A 15,924-nucleotide genomic window follows, 5' to 3' on the forward strand; every position below is an offset into this window, starting at 1 on the left:
ACGAGGGAACTCTGTCCACGGGGTTAGTGCTGGTCCCAGCGCGGCGGAGCATGGAGCGAGTGCCTGGCGTAGGGACAGCCCGCCAGAGTCCGTGATGTGGGCAGGGGAGGTGTGTGCTAGGTTCCAACTCCTCTTTCTCCCAGGAAGGTTTTAGAACAGCCACTCTTAGGCTTGTCATGGAATTAAAGAAAACTACCTCCAGGGCGTACAATGCTGCTCTCCTGCTGCCACTTTTCCTCTTACTTTGGGGTAAGTTTTTGTCTTCTGTGCCTGATTCATACCCAGCTACTATGCAGTAACTTTGGGTCAAATCTGTGACCTGCCCTTGCACTTGAACAAATTGTCACTCTCACAGTTAGAGTTGAAGCCTGAAAACTTGCTGTCTGGAAGATAAACAGGCATTTCTTTCTGGATACGTTTTTCCTTCTGTTAATTTCTTGTCTCCTTTCATCTTTCTCCCTGTGCACACCTGTATATGCATTTATTCACCAGAGCTAAAAGTAATTAGTATTCATGTCATTAAGTATTCAGCTGTTATAGTAACCATTTTCTCCATTGAAAAGGTCTGAATTTTTTAGTTGTGCCCATCCAGAAGAAACAGTTTTATTTCCATCCTGTGTGCTCTAGAAATACACCTGGGCACAAGAGGAGTGTGCCTAGGGGAGTGTAGTGCCAGATACATCTGGGACAAAATGTGGAGGGAGATGACTACACAAGTGCTCTCACTTAGGAATTTTGCAGAAAGCAAATCCATCCTCAAAGTGCAGGAAGCGATGAGGTAACAAGAGTCCACACTGCTGGTGAGGGGAGTTATTTTGTGTTTTATCCACATCATAAAATTACTTTGTAGCCAGAGAATTTACTTGAGTCTCCTGGGATTCCTCAAGTTCCCCAGAACATGTCTTTGGGCTGCATTGTCACCCTTGCATACAATTTCTTATGCACCCTGGAAAATGGGTATCTGTTTCTTCTGGTATGGGTGCCTGGAGATCTGCTGGGCCTAGACATCTGTTTTAGTCATCTAGGGATTATAAGGTCATGTCAGGAACACATCCAGCCCTTTACTGGAAAGTATGATTGGGCTTGAACTGGTCTCCTTATCCTGTCCCCAGCACTGCCAGGACAGTACCTGGATATACAAGTGTGGTTTGGTTTCCACAGAGCAAGGACAGGCATGATCCATGATGCAAAGAAGTGGAGGTAAAATATGGAGAACACCCAGAAAATACAGCCAGAGTGCCTTTTCTCTGCTAGTGCATGCTGAACACTGCACTTGGCATTTTCTGGCATTAATGGTTGATGTTTATGGACTTCTGGAGAGTTGGAGAAAGTTTTCAGCTTTTCCTTTGATTTCCCAGGAGTCTCTCTTTTTTCCTCTCTGAAGCCTCCCAGGATTTTCTTTGCTCTGACCACCTCAAACATGAATGTGAAAGTTAAAATATGTTGCGATTTTTGTCTGATTTTTTTCCCCCTCATTCTCTTCCTTGTACCAGCTTCTTTGTCTGGTATGTTTGCTCCAAGTGCCTGGAATTCCTCTGGCCACAGGGAAGCAGCAGGACTGTCTTTTGTATCTAGTAACCATAGCTACTGGTTTGGAGTGTGAAGCCATTCTGGTGGCTTTGTGCTGTGCAGAGGGAAGGCCTGGTGCATGCACGGTGTGTGGCTGCCAGGGGCTGCTGTGTCTGGGAGGTTGTGCAATATAGCCACTGCACCCATGGCCTTCCAGTCCTGGGGAAAGCTCTTTTCTGGAACGGGGATTTACTGGGAATGTGGTTTCCTTTGGGAGTGCAGGTGGGTGACACATCTTGCCAGAGCCAGCAGAGCTTGAGGAAAGAGGTGATTTTCATAGTCTTCCCACCTGCTCCTGTTTTGCAAGGGGAATTCTGCCAGGTTGTAGCTGGAGTGAATGGTGGTGTATATACAGCACTTGTAGGTTTTTAATGCCATAAAGAAGTGTGTTTTCTTGCCCTTATGAGCCATATCACTGCTTTGTTTTAATTTCTAATTGGCAGAGTCTAAATGTCATTGAAGCAGAGAGTGGCTGTTATTTTTCCTAAGTTTTTGAGGAAATTCTGAATATCCAGTTGGCCTGTTGCAAGCTGTAACCATCAGACCATCCTGCACCCAAGGACACTATCTCCAGTTGTGGAAAGAAACCCCAGGGGGGCAATGGTGCAGACTCTGCATGTGACTCCACTCTTACCGATGTCTCTGTAATGGGCACAATAGCTCCCAGTTTATTTGTGATCTTTAAAGGAGATTCTGGAGGGCAGGAGTGTCTGCTCACTTCTGTTCACACAACTCCAGCCATCAGTAAGCACAGGAATTCACATCCCTTTGACCTGGAAGGTGCTTTTGGATGCCTGTTGACTGAGAGCATATGCTAGCAAACCCTTTTCCTGACAGTTTGCTATCGGCTCTAATGGGAGCTCTTGAGATTAGCTGGGACACAGGGCAGTTTAAAGCTTACTGCAAAACCTGCAAACAAACAAACCCAATCTCTTCAGCTGTTTCACTGATTGTCAGTAATTGAAATAAGAATTGGAAATTACAGCCTGTGACTCAGCCTGGTTAACTGGATACACAGGAAAGACCCTGTACCATTGTTTGATCTGTGGAAATGGCTGGGAGATCAGAGAATGTGTGAAACATGAAGGTCAGCTTGGAGGAGTGTTTATTAAGGGAAAATACTGAGATGTCCTGAGCACAGGAGATCAAAGTGTTATTGTTTCAATGTATTCAGTGCTGTCATAAACCAGGGATTTATAGCTCCTGCCTTTCTCCAAGTGCTAGAAGCATGATAATAGGAGTTGCACCTTCAAATCTGCATTGAAACAGTGAACAGATAACGAGTTAGCTGACTTCTTCTGTGTTAAGAGTAAGTTCAATTCCCTGCAGCAGTATTTCTGCTGCTAATGCCTCGGGCCATGATGCTGGCACTACTGTGCCCTGTGGATTGCTGCCCACTGCTTGGCACCTTTCATCAGTTCACTGGGCAAGCTGGGTGGGGGAGAGCCAGGAACCAGCATTCTCCTTCTGTGAGGGGGTAAATACTCTGCATAGTTCACGAGTGGAACCTGAGCCACATCTTCTCATGCCTGTCTGAATGGAAGTCTAGGTCCAGGCCTTCATAAATTCTTTTTAAATACTGTACACCAGTAGACTGAGTGCATGGATCTGGCATGAGAACACTCTATCACACCAACAACCTAACGTACCAACGTGGTCTGGAATTTGTTGGTCTTTGGTAACAAACAGAAACAACGTCAGAAGCAACCTGGGAAGTGAAGAACACACAGTATCTGTCTGAAACGTTGGATGGGAAAAACTGCAATCTGAGCTGTGTGCAGACCACACATCAGAGGTCTGAAAATGAATATCCAGAGTGGTAGTTGGCTGAGATATGTTGGGCTAGTGTGTTTAATCTATCCAAACTCTGCAAGAGACACCAAAGCCATGACTAGTAAGGCTCTTTTTAAAAATTACTTTCTCTAAAAGAGCTGTAGGCACTGAAGTACTATGCCCAGAGGTAGCAGGTTACTGCAGCAGAGCTGCTGGTGGCAGTGGGAGCTGCTGCAGCTCGGGGGCTTAGTACTTGTGATCAAACATTGGTATTTTGAAAAGTTTCCCAAGCCCACATCCCATTTTCTGAGGTTGAGTAGAAAAGCCTGCTCTTAAAGCAGCTGTGACAAGTGCCCATTACAGTGTTAAACAGCATAGGGAATACAGGTTATGGAAGATTTTAGGTTAAGGTGAAATATCAGTGCCAGTTATTAGCATGTCATGAGCCTGTTAGCAGCCTCAGAGAGTTTCTGGGCTTTGTTTGCTGCTGCTGGTGTTACTTGGAGCAGGTTCTTTGCTCAGGTCTGGGAAGGAGGAGTTTAATCTCTGTGTCAAGAAGGAAACAGGGGCTTGTAAATCCCTAAGGATGTGTAAAGCCATCTGAAGAGGCCTTGCCCCCTCCCTGGACAGGTACATGGAAGGTACTTCCTGAAGGAGGGTTTGATGTCATCCTGCCATTACCTTCCATAGCAGATGTGCTGCCCTTCCAGAGGGAGCAGGGCTGGGGAGGAGAGAGGGTGGGCATGAAAACCCTTTTTCAGGCCTGGCCAGTTTTCCTTCCTGATTGTGTGGCTCCTGGGAACAGGCCGAAGTGTGTACCCTTTCACTAATCTTTTACACTGACCAGGATAGGGAAGCAGGGATTTACTAATATAAGCACATGCCTTCCTGTTGTCATGGAGACCCAACTCTCTCCATTCCTTTATTCGGAGTTTATTTAGCCATTGTGTTGCTCTGAATCCCCTCTGGTGGAGGGGTTCCCTTTCTACCCTTGGCCTCACGATCCTTCTCCAGTGGGAGATGTGCTGGGCAGAGCAGCAGGAGCTCAGCCTGACTGTGAGACCTGCACCAGGCTGAGGGTCTCAATCACGGCTTGGGCACTTGAGGATCCCTCAACAGTGATTATTGTGGTGCAGTTGGGAGCTGATGTTGCTGTGGGAATCCTGCTGTTACTACCTCTTGTAAATTGGGGGGTTTTTTTTCAGCTGTAGTGAGCAGGTCTGGTGAAATTCACCTGAAGGAAGGTTCTTCCCACATAAAGTAGATACAGCTTGCCCGAGATTGCTTAGATTTTGTTTTTTCCTTCCGTATGAATGAAACAAGGTAATCTCTGAGCTGATAACCACAATGCTGCCGCTTCCCTGGGGCATTTTAAGTGACCATTAAGACACCTGTAAGGTATTTAACAGTGCAGCACTGAGCGGCTTCCATGAGGTCAGGTATGTCCCCAGGGCATCCATCCTCTGTCAGTTACCCAAGACATCGAAAAAACAAACTTGGGAAAGTAAACTCCAAAAATAGAAACCAGTGAGTAATGCTAAAGCAGCATTTCCAGGCAGTGAAGTGGTTGCCCAACTTCTCATTAATTTCTGCTTTCTCCTTTTGTACCAGAAAACTCACTGTGGCAACTGCTCTTTGACAAGATCATATAGTGAAGGTAGAAAGTATAAGATTATTAAAGTCAATTATTAAAACAGAGCCTGGTAATGCAATTTGTTTGCCTTAAAGTGTTACAAAAGGTCACAAATTTCATCGTTTAGGGAAAATCTTTGTCAGCAACCTTTAAAGTGTAAAACCAGACCTGTCCTGACAGAGCTCAATGAATGCTTTATATGGGACTCTGTTAGCCTTTGAAGTTCCTCCTAATCCTCCCCTAAATGCCTGGAACGTGTTCTTCAAAGAAGCTGTAGCCTCCTCCAGTTTCATTGCAGAGTAGGATTGCAGGGTGGTATGGCTGTAATATACTTCTAATGCTTTTTTCCCTTACAAACATATTTTTCTTGTGAAATGTAAAGGAAAAATCCTGAATGTCATTGTTTATTCAGCAACAACCACTTTTGTGGAAAAAATATAAACCCTTATCATTCAGTGATTGTTTGACCTGATTTTCACTGTGTTCATGAGACAACATAGTCTGAACTGTGTTCATGGTTCTTCTGTTGTGCAGCAGGAAAAGCTAATTCATTTTGCTTATTAGCATTTGGTACATATTTGTGTGCTATTCACGTTTGTGTAATAATCTGTTCCAGAATTTAGAGGAATTATTGTATGCCCTAGGACTGATGGCTGAAAATAACAAAACCAGAGCTAGGAACATCTTATGTTCTCTTTCTCAAGCCGGAAGTTCAGCACTGCCTCTAAAGGAGAATTCAGCATTGAAGTTTTTTAGCTATTGTTTCATTTCTTCTGATTTACACTGCAGTCTCCCCTGCCTGCTCCATGCATGCCCTGTAAGCAATGCTGTGTTACTTCAGGATAGTTGTTCCAATAAAGGAATATTTTCCTCCTAAGGTCCTGCTGGGGTACGTAGTTAAGCACTGCTGTTGTTCATGGTCACAGGGAGTTTGGAGAGCCTGGAGTTCTCCCTGTCTCTGGTAAGCCAAGAGGCCTTTTGATGTACTAGTAAAGCTTTGTGCTGTCTGTGGTTGGGGCTGTAAGTGTGTGTGACTACAGGGCCAGATATTTGTCACCAAATCTGTCAGTGACTAATACAGATTTTTGGAGCATTGCAGTCATACAATGAACCAAAACAGAGAAGACACATAAAGGTGTGTCTGTCGTGAAAGAACTTTGAAAAAGGCAGGAAATAGAAAAGGGATTCAATGCTTATCTTTATATGCAAGAAGCATTTAGCCTGTCTGTTCAGCATGGAAGCAGAAAACCATGCACAGAGCCTTTGCAGTGACTCAGCCTGGCTGCACCAGCAGGGCCTGGTGATTCTGTTGAGATGTTTCTTTGCAGATGGAGTGTGCTGCAGCTCCTTCCCAGCATGTGCTGGACTTGGGCTCCTTTTATATCCCAAACTGTGCTCCTGGGCCATGGAAGTGCAGGCTGGGGCGGGTTACTCATTAAGCCTACAAAGGCTCAATATCTCCTGCCTGGTAAAGCTCTTTTGCGAATAGTTTCCTGGGCTTCCACTCTAATTGCCACAGAGATTCCAGGCAGATTCCGTCATCCTTGTTTTCTGCCTGACTGGGAATCTGAGAATAAAAGAGTTGATGGCAGAATAATGGGATTGCTGGACAGTGCAGTGCTCAGCAGCTCTCCCCAGCATCACATGAGAGGGGAAGGGAGGGGTGGGCCATAGAGATGATGCTGGGAAGAGAAAGGGCTGCCCAAATCATCCCCGAGCACCCTCCCTCCCCCAGCAGCAAAGCCTCTTGAAAGAAGACTTAGAAACACTACAGTCTTTTGGTGGGAGGAATTTGGGGGAGGTCAGGGCAGGGGCAGCCTTTTGTAAACCACAGTCTCCTATAAATCCCTTTCAGGCCCTGAAGTCGATGCCTCCACCTTCAGGTACAAAGAGACTGAGGAGCCGATGGGGCAGAGTTGATAGAAAACCATTGACACAGATTAACTACTGGGTGTGTAGAAGGTGCCCCAGAGCAGGGCAAGCATGACCAAAATTGGGCTGGGATAATGATGGCATCAATGAGAGAATGTGTAAGGTCAGCTGAAGAGCAGTGCTGTGGTGTGTGATCCTGGCAAGTCCTTGGAGCATGGCATGGTAAAACAATATTCCTCACAGAGGTGCAGTTCTCTGCACTGCCTTTGTCCCTTTATACTATTTTTGGTTGGCTTTTGTCTTTTGGTAAGTGCTTAATTTTGTCATTGAGTCCAGGGCATATATCCTAATTCTAATATCAAGGCCATGCTCTCCTGTCCCTGCGCTGTCCTGCCCTTTGGCAATCTGCCCCCTTGTTTCACAAAGGGAATTGAAAATTTCTTTTGGAAAAATGAGGATTCCTCCTGTCCTTCCATTCTGCTCCATTGACAAATCTACTTTGAACACGTCTTTGGTTTTTTATATGCTGTATCCTGTGTAATCTCATTTATATGAATTAAATTTGCAGTTCAATGGGCTTGTCCCATCGCATTTCTGGACGGTGGAGTTGCTTAATGGGGCAGGAACCTTCTAAACACTGCCACTGTGGGGACAGCAAGGCATTGTGGTTCAGTGTGAACAAACTGATCACATCCAAATGCCCCCAAATTTGGGGAATCTGGTCTCAACATTAGTTCCTGGTGTCTGATTATTAGACTGGTGTTTTGGCTCAGCAGTTTCTAAGTGTTTGGATCTAAAATGCCATCAGCACAGTGAATCTCATCAGTCTCTGCTCTTTGCTGTAACAAATTTCCTGCTGTGTGAATTCACATGTCTAACATGAGCAGAGGGTGAGGGTCAGTGGTTATCAACCTGAGCTGCTTGATGTAATCAGAGGCAGTGTTAGATGTGCCCATTTTGAGCTGGATTATTGATGGAAGCATCTTCAAATCACCAGTGGATTAGCTGAGAAAAAATTCTCCCCAGAAGGAACAGCTGGAACATTCAGGGCCACAGCCAACACCTTGAACCCTCCTGCCTGACTCTGGATTTCCTAGCACAAGGGCCGTGCCCTACCAGTGAAAGGGGTCATGGAATTTTACACGAAGTTAATCTTGTGAATGGATTTAAGATGTGTGTCACTGCTCTCAAAGTGACTCATGGATGAATAAGCACAAGTGAAATAGTTGCTTTGTGAGTGTCTCCTAAAAAAACAGGTACATAGTTACCCAGCTAGGCAGGAAATCCCGGATTGCCATCATATGGAGTCCTGTTCTGTTGGCTTCTTCATAGTCAATGTTTGATTCTCCAGTGTCTTTCGCAGCTCATGGCTGAGCAGCCCCTTGGAGTGTGGAATTTATGTGGACAATGTTTGAGTTGTATGAGGTGATTGGCAGAGCTTTTTCCTTTAGAGCTAGCAATGCTGACTAACACAAAGTCTCTTTTCTCAACAGGAACCTCATACTCTGAAAATGACAGTGGCTGTTCCTCATCCCCCTGTGAGAATGGTGGGAGCTGTAAGGATTTGGAAGTGGGTTACCAGTGCATCTGCCCTGTGGAGCCTGTAGCCTACATGGGCATAAACTGTGAATTCCTCTATGATGCTTGTGCTAAACATGACTGTCCCTCCAATATGACCTGCTTCCGGACTCCAGGGCTCCTGGAATATGAATGTGTCTGTCAGCCTGGCTCCACAGGCATCGACTGTGACAATATCGATGGGTGTGAGAGCAACCCTTGTACAGATCCTCACTTTGAATGTGTAGATAGTGCAAATGGATACACCTGCAAATGCCAAACAGGGCCGGGTGGAGAAGGCTGCCGAGCCGAGAGCTCCGAGGGCTCCAGCCAGCCCTGCCTGAACAACGGGACCTGTGTCCAGGGCCTGGGGGACTACTCCTGCATCTGCCAGCCTGGCTTCACCGGGGCCACCTGCGGGCACGACGTGGACGAGTGTGCCTCGGGGCCCTGCCAGAACGGTGCCATCTGCCGCGATGGGCTGGGCGAGTACAGCTGTTTCTGCGTGCCAGGATTCCAGGGCTACCACTGCGAGATCGACATCAACGAGTGCGCGTCCCGGCCCTGCCGCAACAGCGGCACCTGCCACAACCACATGGACCACTACCTGTGCCACTGCGCCCCCGGCTACACAGGTGCCTGGAGTGGGGAGGGACGGGGCACGGCTCCCTGCTCGGGGGGTTCCACAGCTCCTGCTGACATCTCCCGTGGTGTCAGCAACTGCTTGAGACACTTGGTGTACAGCTGTGAGACTACGTCTCTGTTGCACAACTTGTATTTCTGGAGTGTTGGGTGGTGTGTGTGAATAATGGTGTAGGACTTGTTGTTGTGGCTTTCTGGCAGTTCGTGTGGCTTTCATTTCCATGGATGGGGTGGATGTTGAGAGACAGGGATCCAGGAGTGGAAGTGGGTGGACTGTCTGAGACTTGAGTAATAGATCCAAAGTAGATGCAATTAGTTCTTAGAATGAAATGAAGGGAGATATGCATAAAAAGAGATCTATTATCAGGAAATGTATACTTCGTGTTTCCAGGTATAACTTGTCTCTGCCTCCCTGGCCTCTAGTTCTTTGTCGTGTCTAGCAGGACCTCTGAGGGGAGTAGTTGTTTTTTGGAATAAAGTGGCTTTTAGCTGGAGATTTCCAATTCTTCCATGCTGGGCAAATGTTTATTTGGCACATGGCATAAGTATCTCTCTTTTTTGCATCTGTGCTAATGGTGACTGTAGAGGAATCCACACCTGTGAGTTATCTGTGAGGGAGGCAGTGGGGGCTCTCCTTTCCCTGCTTATCGGAGTGGATGGAGTGGAATGTGGCCCACGTCTGCCTGGTACCACCTCGCACATAAACTTTCTCAGCCTTCCTCCTGTTCCCAGACTGAGGTGTTTAAAGAGTGGGCTTTCTGTGCACGAATGCTGCTGATGACCAGTGGAATGAGGAGAATCAGGAATACAGGCCCTGATGCTGACTCACTGATAAAAATGAGCAGAGATGAAGGAGGAAAAAGGCAGAATTTCTGTGTGGGCCTTAAGGTTACTGGTGATTTTGAGTATCAAGCATAATTCTGTCTTTGCAAATCAGTTTCTTTTTTATCTTTATGCTGAATCCTCAATTCAGGATTGTGGGATTCCCCTGCCAAGGAAGTGATAAAATGGCCCAGGCAGCTGGAGGAGCTTGTTGTGCTTCAAGTTGTTTTGATGTCAAAGATGAGGCTTTGCCATGTGATCTTCATCCAGAGGTTGAAGGGCCATTGGCTTCATCCATTGGCTAGCAGGGCCAGGTTGTTTCCTGGTGCTGGCAGCGGAAATTTGAGTGAAGGAAGTGTTGTGTGGGTATTGAGGGGTCTGAACCAGCAGATTAGGAGGCCCACATTCCACCAGGATTAGGATGGCCATGTCCCCTCTGTGGGGAGCCTTGCCAAGAGGGGCAGATTAGATGGATTGGCAGGTGCCACTGTAATGACTAAGGCCTGGAGGTGATGCCAGGCCATGGGCAACTCAAAGATAATTGCACAGAGGTCATGCAGGTCTTGTTCTGTCAGGGAAAGTTGAGACTTTGGCCCAAAAATGTGAGACTCGGTGCTATTTCCACTAATAGTAGTGGAGCTAACACTGAGCTTTTAAGTGAATTTCATAATAAAAATCACTTGTAGCTAGTGCCACTGTAAGTAGCCATTTGCACTGCTTTAATGCTTTTGCCCTAGGTATCTTAAAACAAGTTACAAATGTAATTTTAAACAAATAGAGCAATGTTTTGGGAAGCAGGTAGGGATCACTTCTGCCATGCCCAAAATGCAGCTGCCTCTGGTGTGAACACTGGATGTGGTTAATAGCAACTCAGCACAAGTGAAGAGTTCCATGTCTAACTAAAACTGTAAGAGCTATATTATATGTAGAAGTTTAAATAACACTGACTAGCAGTGTGATTCTTCTCTTCCCATCTCCTTCCTCTCTGCCCTTGAAGGATCCCAAACCAAACAGCTATCATAGACCTTGTAAGAGCTGTGTGCAAGATCAAGATTTTATGGCTTGCTCAGAAAATGGATATTATTTGGGAAGTATGACTGATTTTCTGCTTCAGTAAACCTGAGTGACAGAGACTAAAGCTTTGCAAACACTGAAACTGTTTTTTGTTTTGGTACAAGACTGAAATCCAAAAGTCTAGACAAAATAATTTTGTTTGCAAATAAAAAAATGAAGGTCCTTTAATTTGTGAGAATCACATACTGTTCCCGAGCTCCCAAATATTCTCATGGCAAAGTTAGAACAGATCACTGTGGTACTCAGCTTGGGTTGATAACATGGCTCTTGTGATTCCCTCTCAGAATTCCAGGCAGCACAGATCCACTTGTCTGGATTTGTAACAGATATTTCTCTGTTTTGTAACCAAGGTGTGAACTGTGAAGCTGAAATAGATGAATGTGCTTCAGAGCCTTGCCAGAATGGGGCCCTGTGCAATGATCACATTGGGTTCTACACCTGCACCTGTGCACCAGGTTATGAGGGGATCCAGTGTGAGGTGGACATCGATGAATGTGTGAGCCAGCCGTGCCAGCACAACGGGACGTGTGTCGACCTCATTAACAGGTGAGGAACCACTGCTGCTTGGGCCATTACATACCAGGGCTGATCTACCTAGTGTAACCTGTGGACATCAGAGTAGAAATTGTGGGGGAATTGGATTTAGTGTTTTGTACATCCTGTTAGCAGTAACAGTGATTTATGGCAGTAAAGGAGAAGCTCCTTCCCAGCAGCACAACCCCTGGGGTGCTTAGAGGGAGGGACAGACACAAAAGTAAGTGATTTGCAGAACAGCAAAGGCAACTGCTGAGAACATACCTGTGTCTCTGAATTTACCTTTTCACAGGTAAGGTGTGAACAGAAGCACTGACAACTGAGCTCCTTTGGCTCTGTCCTCACACTGGGCTTTGCAGTGGAAGGAAGAGCTCATGCCTTGCTGTGTTTGGTGCCCCACAGCTACCGTTGTGACTGCAGTGACACTGGCTTCGAGGGGGAGCACTGTGAGCTGGATATCCTGGAGTGTGCCTCTGCCCCCTGCCTCAATGGTGCCACGTGCCTGGAGGGAGTCAAGAGCTACAGCTGTACCTGCTGGCCAGGTAGGTTGGGATCTGTTTGCTGTGTTGGCATGTGGGCACATGGCAATGACAGCAAGTGCTTAATTGCTGTGTTGGAGAGGTAAAGAATTAATGGATGGCCCAGTGTGATTTCTCATTGCCTGGAACAGTGGGGCTGCCACTGCTGCCCTGTACAGGCCATCCCTAAATCCAGTTTCACTCTCTTTTCTGCCATTTTCCATCAGGATTTCCTCTACCATGAGGTGATGCTTTCCTGCAAATTGATTATTTTGGCTCCTACATTGGACATAGTAGAGAAAGTAAAGAGCCTGGGGGCTCCCTGCTAGACTTCTGAGCCTTATTCTCAGCTTCCAGGCAGCCACAAAGTTTGGGAGGCTGGTTCCAGTGAGTTTGTGCATGGTGTTGACATGATGTCTCCTGGCAGGTTACACAGGACAGGACTGTGAGGAGGATGTGGATGAGTGTGCATCAGGCCCCTGTCACAACGGGGGTGTGTGCCTCGAGCGCTCCAACCCTGCCCACTACGGCTCAGAGCCTGACTTTCCCAGCAACTTCAGCTACAGCCAGGCCGCTGGGTTCCTGTGCCACTGCCAGCCAGGCTTTGCAGGTGAGCTGCACACACATCTTCAGCCTGTCTGCACAGGATGGTGCTCAGTGGTTCGAGTAGATGGGAATGGAGCAACGTTATCTGTGCAACAAAAGGAACACGTGCTTGTGCTCACGTGCTCTGTGGGTATTTTGCAGACAGCTGGATGTCATTCTCTGTCCAAGCCTGTCTCCAGGCAGAGGCAACAGCCCTGTGCACTCCCCAATGCTTTGATGAATGCCCTCGGGCTGTGCAGGTGCCAGGGTGGTTTCCCTTTGTCAGTCTCTCATGCATATGGCAGAATTCATCCCTACGGGAGATCTGTGAAATTCCTCATCAGAGAAAGCTAAGTCCTTGGAGTCACAGATGCTATTCTAGGTGTTTCCTTGATGAGACTACTCTCATGTCAGCAGCTGTATAGTCAGAGTGGGAGAAGAGGGGTTTCTTGATCTCATGCTCTTGGAGTTAGAAGCTCTGTGGATGTTCCACTGGAAAATCGTTCCATACTTCATTTTCCCTGATTGTTTGGATGATGGTGTCTCTGTCAGTGTCAGGCCAGACATGCTCTAGGTCAAGAAATTTAGGTCAAGCATTTAGGTGACAGAACAGAAGTGCAAAAAATTATGACTTCAAGTTGTGATTCAGATTCTTTCTTTCACTGCCACATGAGTGCACTTCAGATGGCTCTTTGTGTTTCACTTTCCAGGGGAGACCTGCTTTACCAACATCGATGAGTGTGAATCCCAGCCCTGCCTGAACGGGGGGCTCTGCCAGGACCTTGTTAATGGCTTCCTCTGTCGATGCCTGCCTGGTTATTCAGGTACTGTTGGTGAAGGGGTGGCTGGAATCAGATCCTTCTGGTTGGCTGCATTGCTGCAGGATTCCAGCCTGGGCAGCCCGGGCTGCTGGGCAGGACTGGGATGGACTGTGGGAGTGTGCAGTGGGATGTGACTGTGGGCAAGTTGATAGGCCATGAGCTAGATTTTGAGACATAAGATCAACTGTGTAATAGAGTCTGAGATCAGAGTATCCAGGGGGTCTGTATCCTGGAGTTCACTGGGAGAAATGGAGGGGGTTCTCTGTACATGTACAATGAAGTATATAGAAAACCAGCCTTCGAGTGAAAAAAGGGTGCTTACCATTCTGGTGTCACAGGCTACTGCCTGTAGGAGATTGGCTCACCAGCATATAAACATCTGTAAAACATCTCCATTCTCTAACACCCTTGGATGATAGGAGCTAGCCATTTTTGGCTGAAGGCAGTAATCTGCTGTGTTAGGAGGTCAAAAGGTCTTTGTGATGTGAGCAGAGGAAGCCTTCTCTGTTTACAAGGGAACGGGGAGTCTGGATTCTTGCCCAAATGCCCTGCCTGACCCTAACAGTTTCTGGTTGAGAAATGTGGGTAGTGAGTACTGCATGTCAGCTCTGCTGGAGGTACTGAACCTGATCTTGGTTTAAAGTGTTTGTTCTCAGTCTTCTGCATTGTTAATTCCACGGGTCCTCTCTGTTCGGGCAGTACAACACCAAAGGGTAGTTTCTGAGAAAGGTGACCCCAGCACAGTCCTGTATCGCTGTGTGTGAGGTGAGTGCAACCTTTTCACAGTGTTACCAGGCTGCCATCTCGTGGGAAAAGAGAAACACTTGAAGCCGGAAGAAATCCTTGTGCCTCAACTTGCAACAGCAGGTAGCAGCATTCCAGAGACCGTCCCAGGCCTTGACTGCATGGGAAAGTTTTCTGTTTTCCTTCTGTGGTTGCAGTGGTTGAGCTGTGTTGGTTTAGTTCTGCCCAGCTCTTTCCTGAGAAAGCCTATTACTTTCATTCCCAGAATCTAAAATCAGCTCCTAGTTAACACCTTCTGCAACTGGGCTGAATTCTTTGTGGGGTTTCTGGCCTACCTCATTTGCTAATTTGGGCCAGGACAAGAAAAATTTGCTTTTGTAGGTGAAGCCTTTGAAAACAAGCTTTTATCTAAGCTCTTTATCTGCTTTCTCGGCAGTTACAATGCTGCACTCGTGAACTGAGATCTTGTCCAAAGGGATGGTTTAAAGTTTATCCTACTTGTCAGAATTCCCACTCACATCTGTGCCCTGTTCTCTTTTCCTCCTCCAGTGCCCCAGCACCCTCACAAAGCTCAGAATTTCATTGTGCTTTGCCAAGCTGCAGATCTGTTTAATCCTTTCCAATTCTTAGCATGCTCATGGGCAGAAAAGCTGACAGAAACACGGGATGATGGGCAAAGGAGCACTAGAGTTCATTCTGTTGCATCAAATTTGGGTTCATTAGTACTTGAAGGGGATTAGAAGCAGGTTGGTCTTCTGGATATTGCTTTTGGTAAAGGACTTTGTCTCAGCTGTGGTGGTTCTGACACATTAACACAGCGAAAGGCTGGGAGCAGTCTGTGAGATCAGTGAGTGCGTGTGGAGGAGTGAAGCTGACAGGGAAATAATAGCAATTAATCTCCCCTCCTTTGTCAATTAATCCCAGTACAGTCATGCTGGGTAAACAGCTTATTACTTCATATTAGGATCACAGAACAACTTTGTGAAGCTTCCCATAATGTTTCTGTTCAAAACACATTTCTGTGGCAGCTTAGATCTGCCATGAACTTGGGTTTAAGCTGCCTCCACTGATTAAAGTGAACTTGCTACTCCGATGAGGAATGCTTTCTTGGGGCGGCAGGGGGTTCCTTCTCTATGTTTTTTTCTTCAGTCTGAGGAATTTGGGGAGTGTTGGGATAACAATGCAAGTCAGGAGAAATTCTTTCTGTGCAAATTAACTGCCTCAGTGCTGTCCGAGGCTGCAGCAGTGCAGGGAGATGAGCCATCTCCCTCTGAAATGTAGTTGTTGCCAAAGCAGTGCCTCATTCCTGAGAGAACAACATGACGTGTCCTGGAGAGTCTGTTCAGCACATAGTTTGTGCTCATGTCCTGAAGAGTCTGTTCAGCACATAGTTTGTGCTTTAGTAGAGGATCTATATACCCTGAAAGGATGCAAGAAATGTGAATCAAAAGATTACATGGGTTCTAAATGAAGTGTGAAGGAGAGTGAATCTTGCATGGTCTTGGCAATTGTGTCAACTGTGGTCAAGAGAAGAAGCATATTAGGAAAAGTTTGTCTTTTAGGAGAAAAAAAAGCCAGGAAAATAAATTCTTTATTCATAGGGATGTTTTCAGTTCATCATGTATTTACTAGGCAATAGTTTAGGCCAGGACAGGAAAAGGACTGGTACCTCCATTTGACATGGGCACTGATTTTAACCTGCAAGAATGTAATCACTGAAGTGCAGTTTGGATCTTACATTCTTGAAAGACTTTTAAGTGGCCTGAGTGTTCCCACTCAT

The 15,924-nt window shown here is 46.5% G+C and overlaps 1 protein-coding gene across 1 annotated transcript in view; it reads left to right on the forward strand.

The window, feature by feature from the left end:
• The first annotated feature begins 176 nt into the window (after positions 1-176).
• The window catches only part of LOC103800709 (protein crumbs homolog 2-like), a 30,469-nt gene continuing 14,721 nt past the window's right edge, over positions 177-15,924 (forward strand). Inside the window, 6 exon segments of the mRNA XM_009073092.1 lie at positions 177-249; positions 8,341-9,039; positions 11,293-11,488; positions 11,879-12,018; positions 12,422-12,604; positions 13,290-13,403. Coding sequence (XP_009071340.1) covers positions 177-249; positions 8,341-9,039; positions 11,293-11,488; positions 11,879-12,018; positions 12,422-12,604; positions 13,290-13,403 — 1,405 coding nt within the window.

The sequence above is a fragment of the Acanthisitta chloris genome, unplaced genomic scaffold, assembly GCF_000695815.1.
Source record: "Acanthisitta chloris isolate BGI_N310 unplaced genomic scaffold, ASM69581v1 scaffold12544, whole genome shotgun sequence".
In the NCBI taxonomy this organism is placed as follows: Eukaryota; Metazoa; Chordata; class Aves; order Passeriformes; family Acanthisittidae; genus Acanthisitta; species Acanthisitta chloris.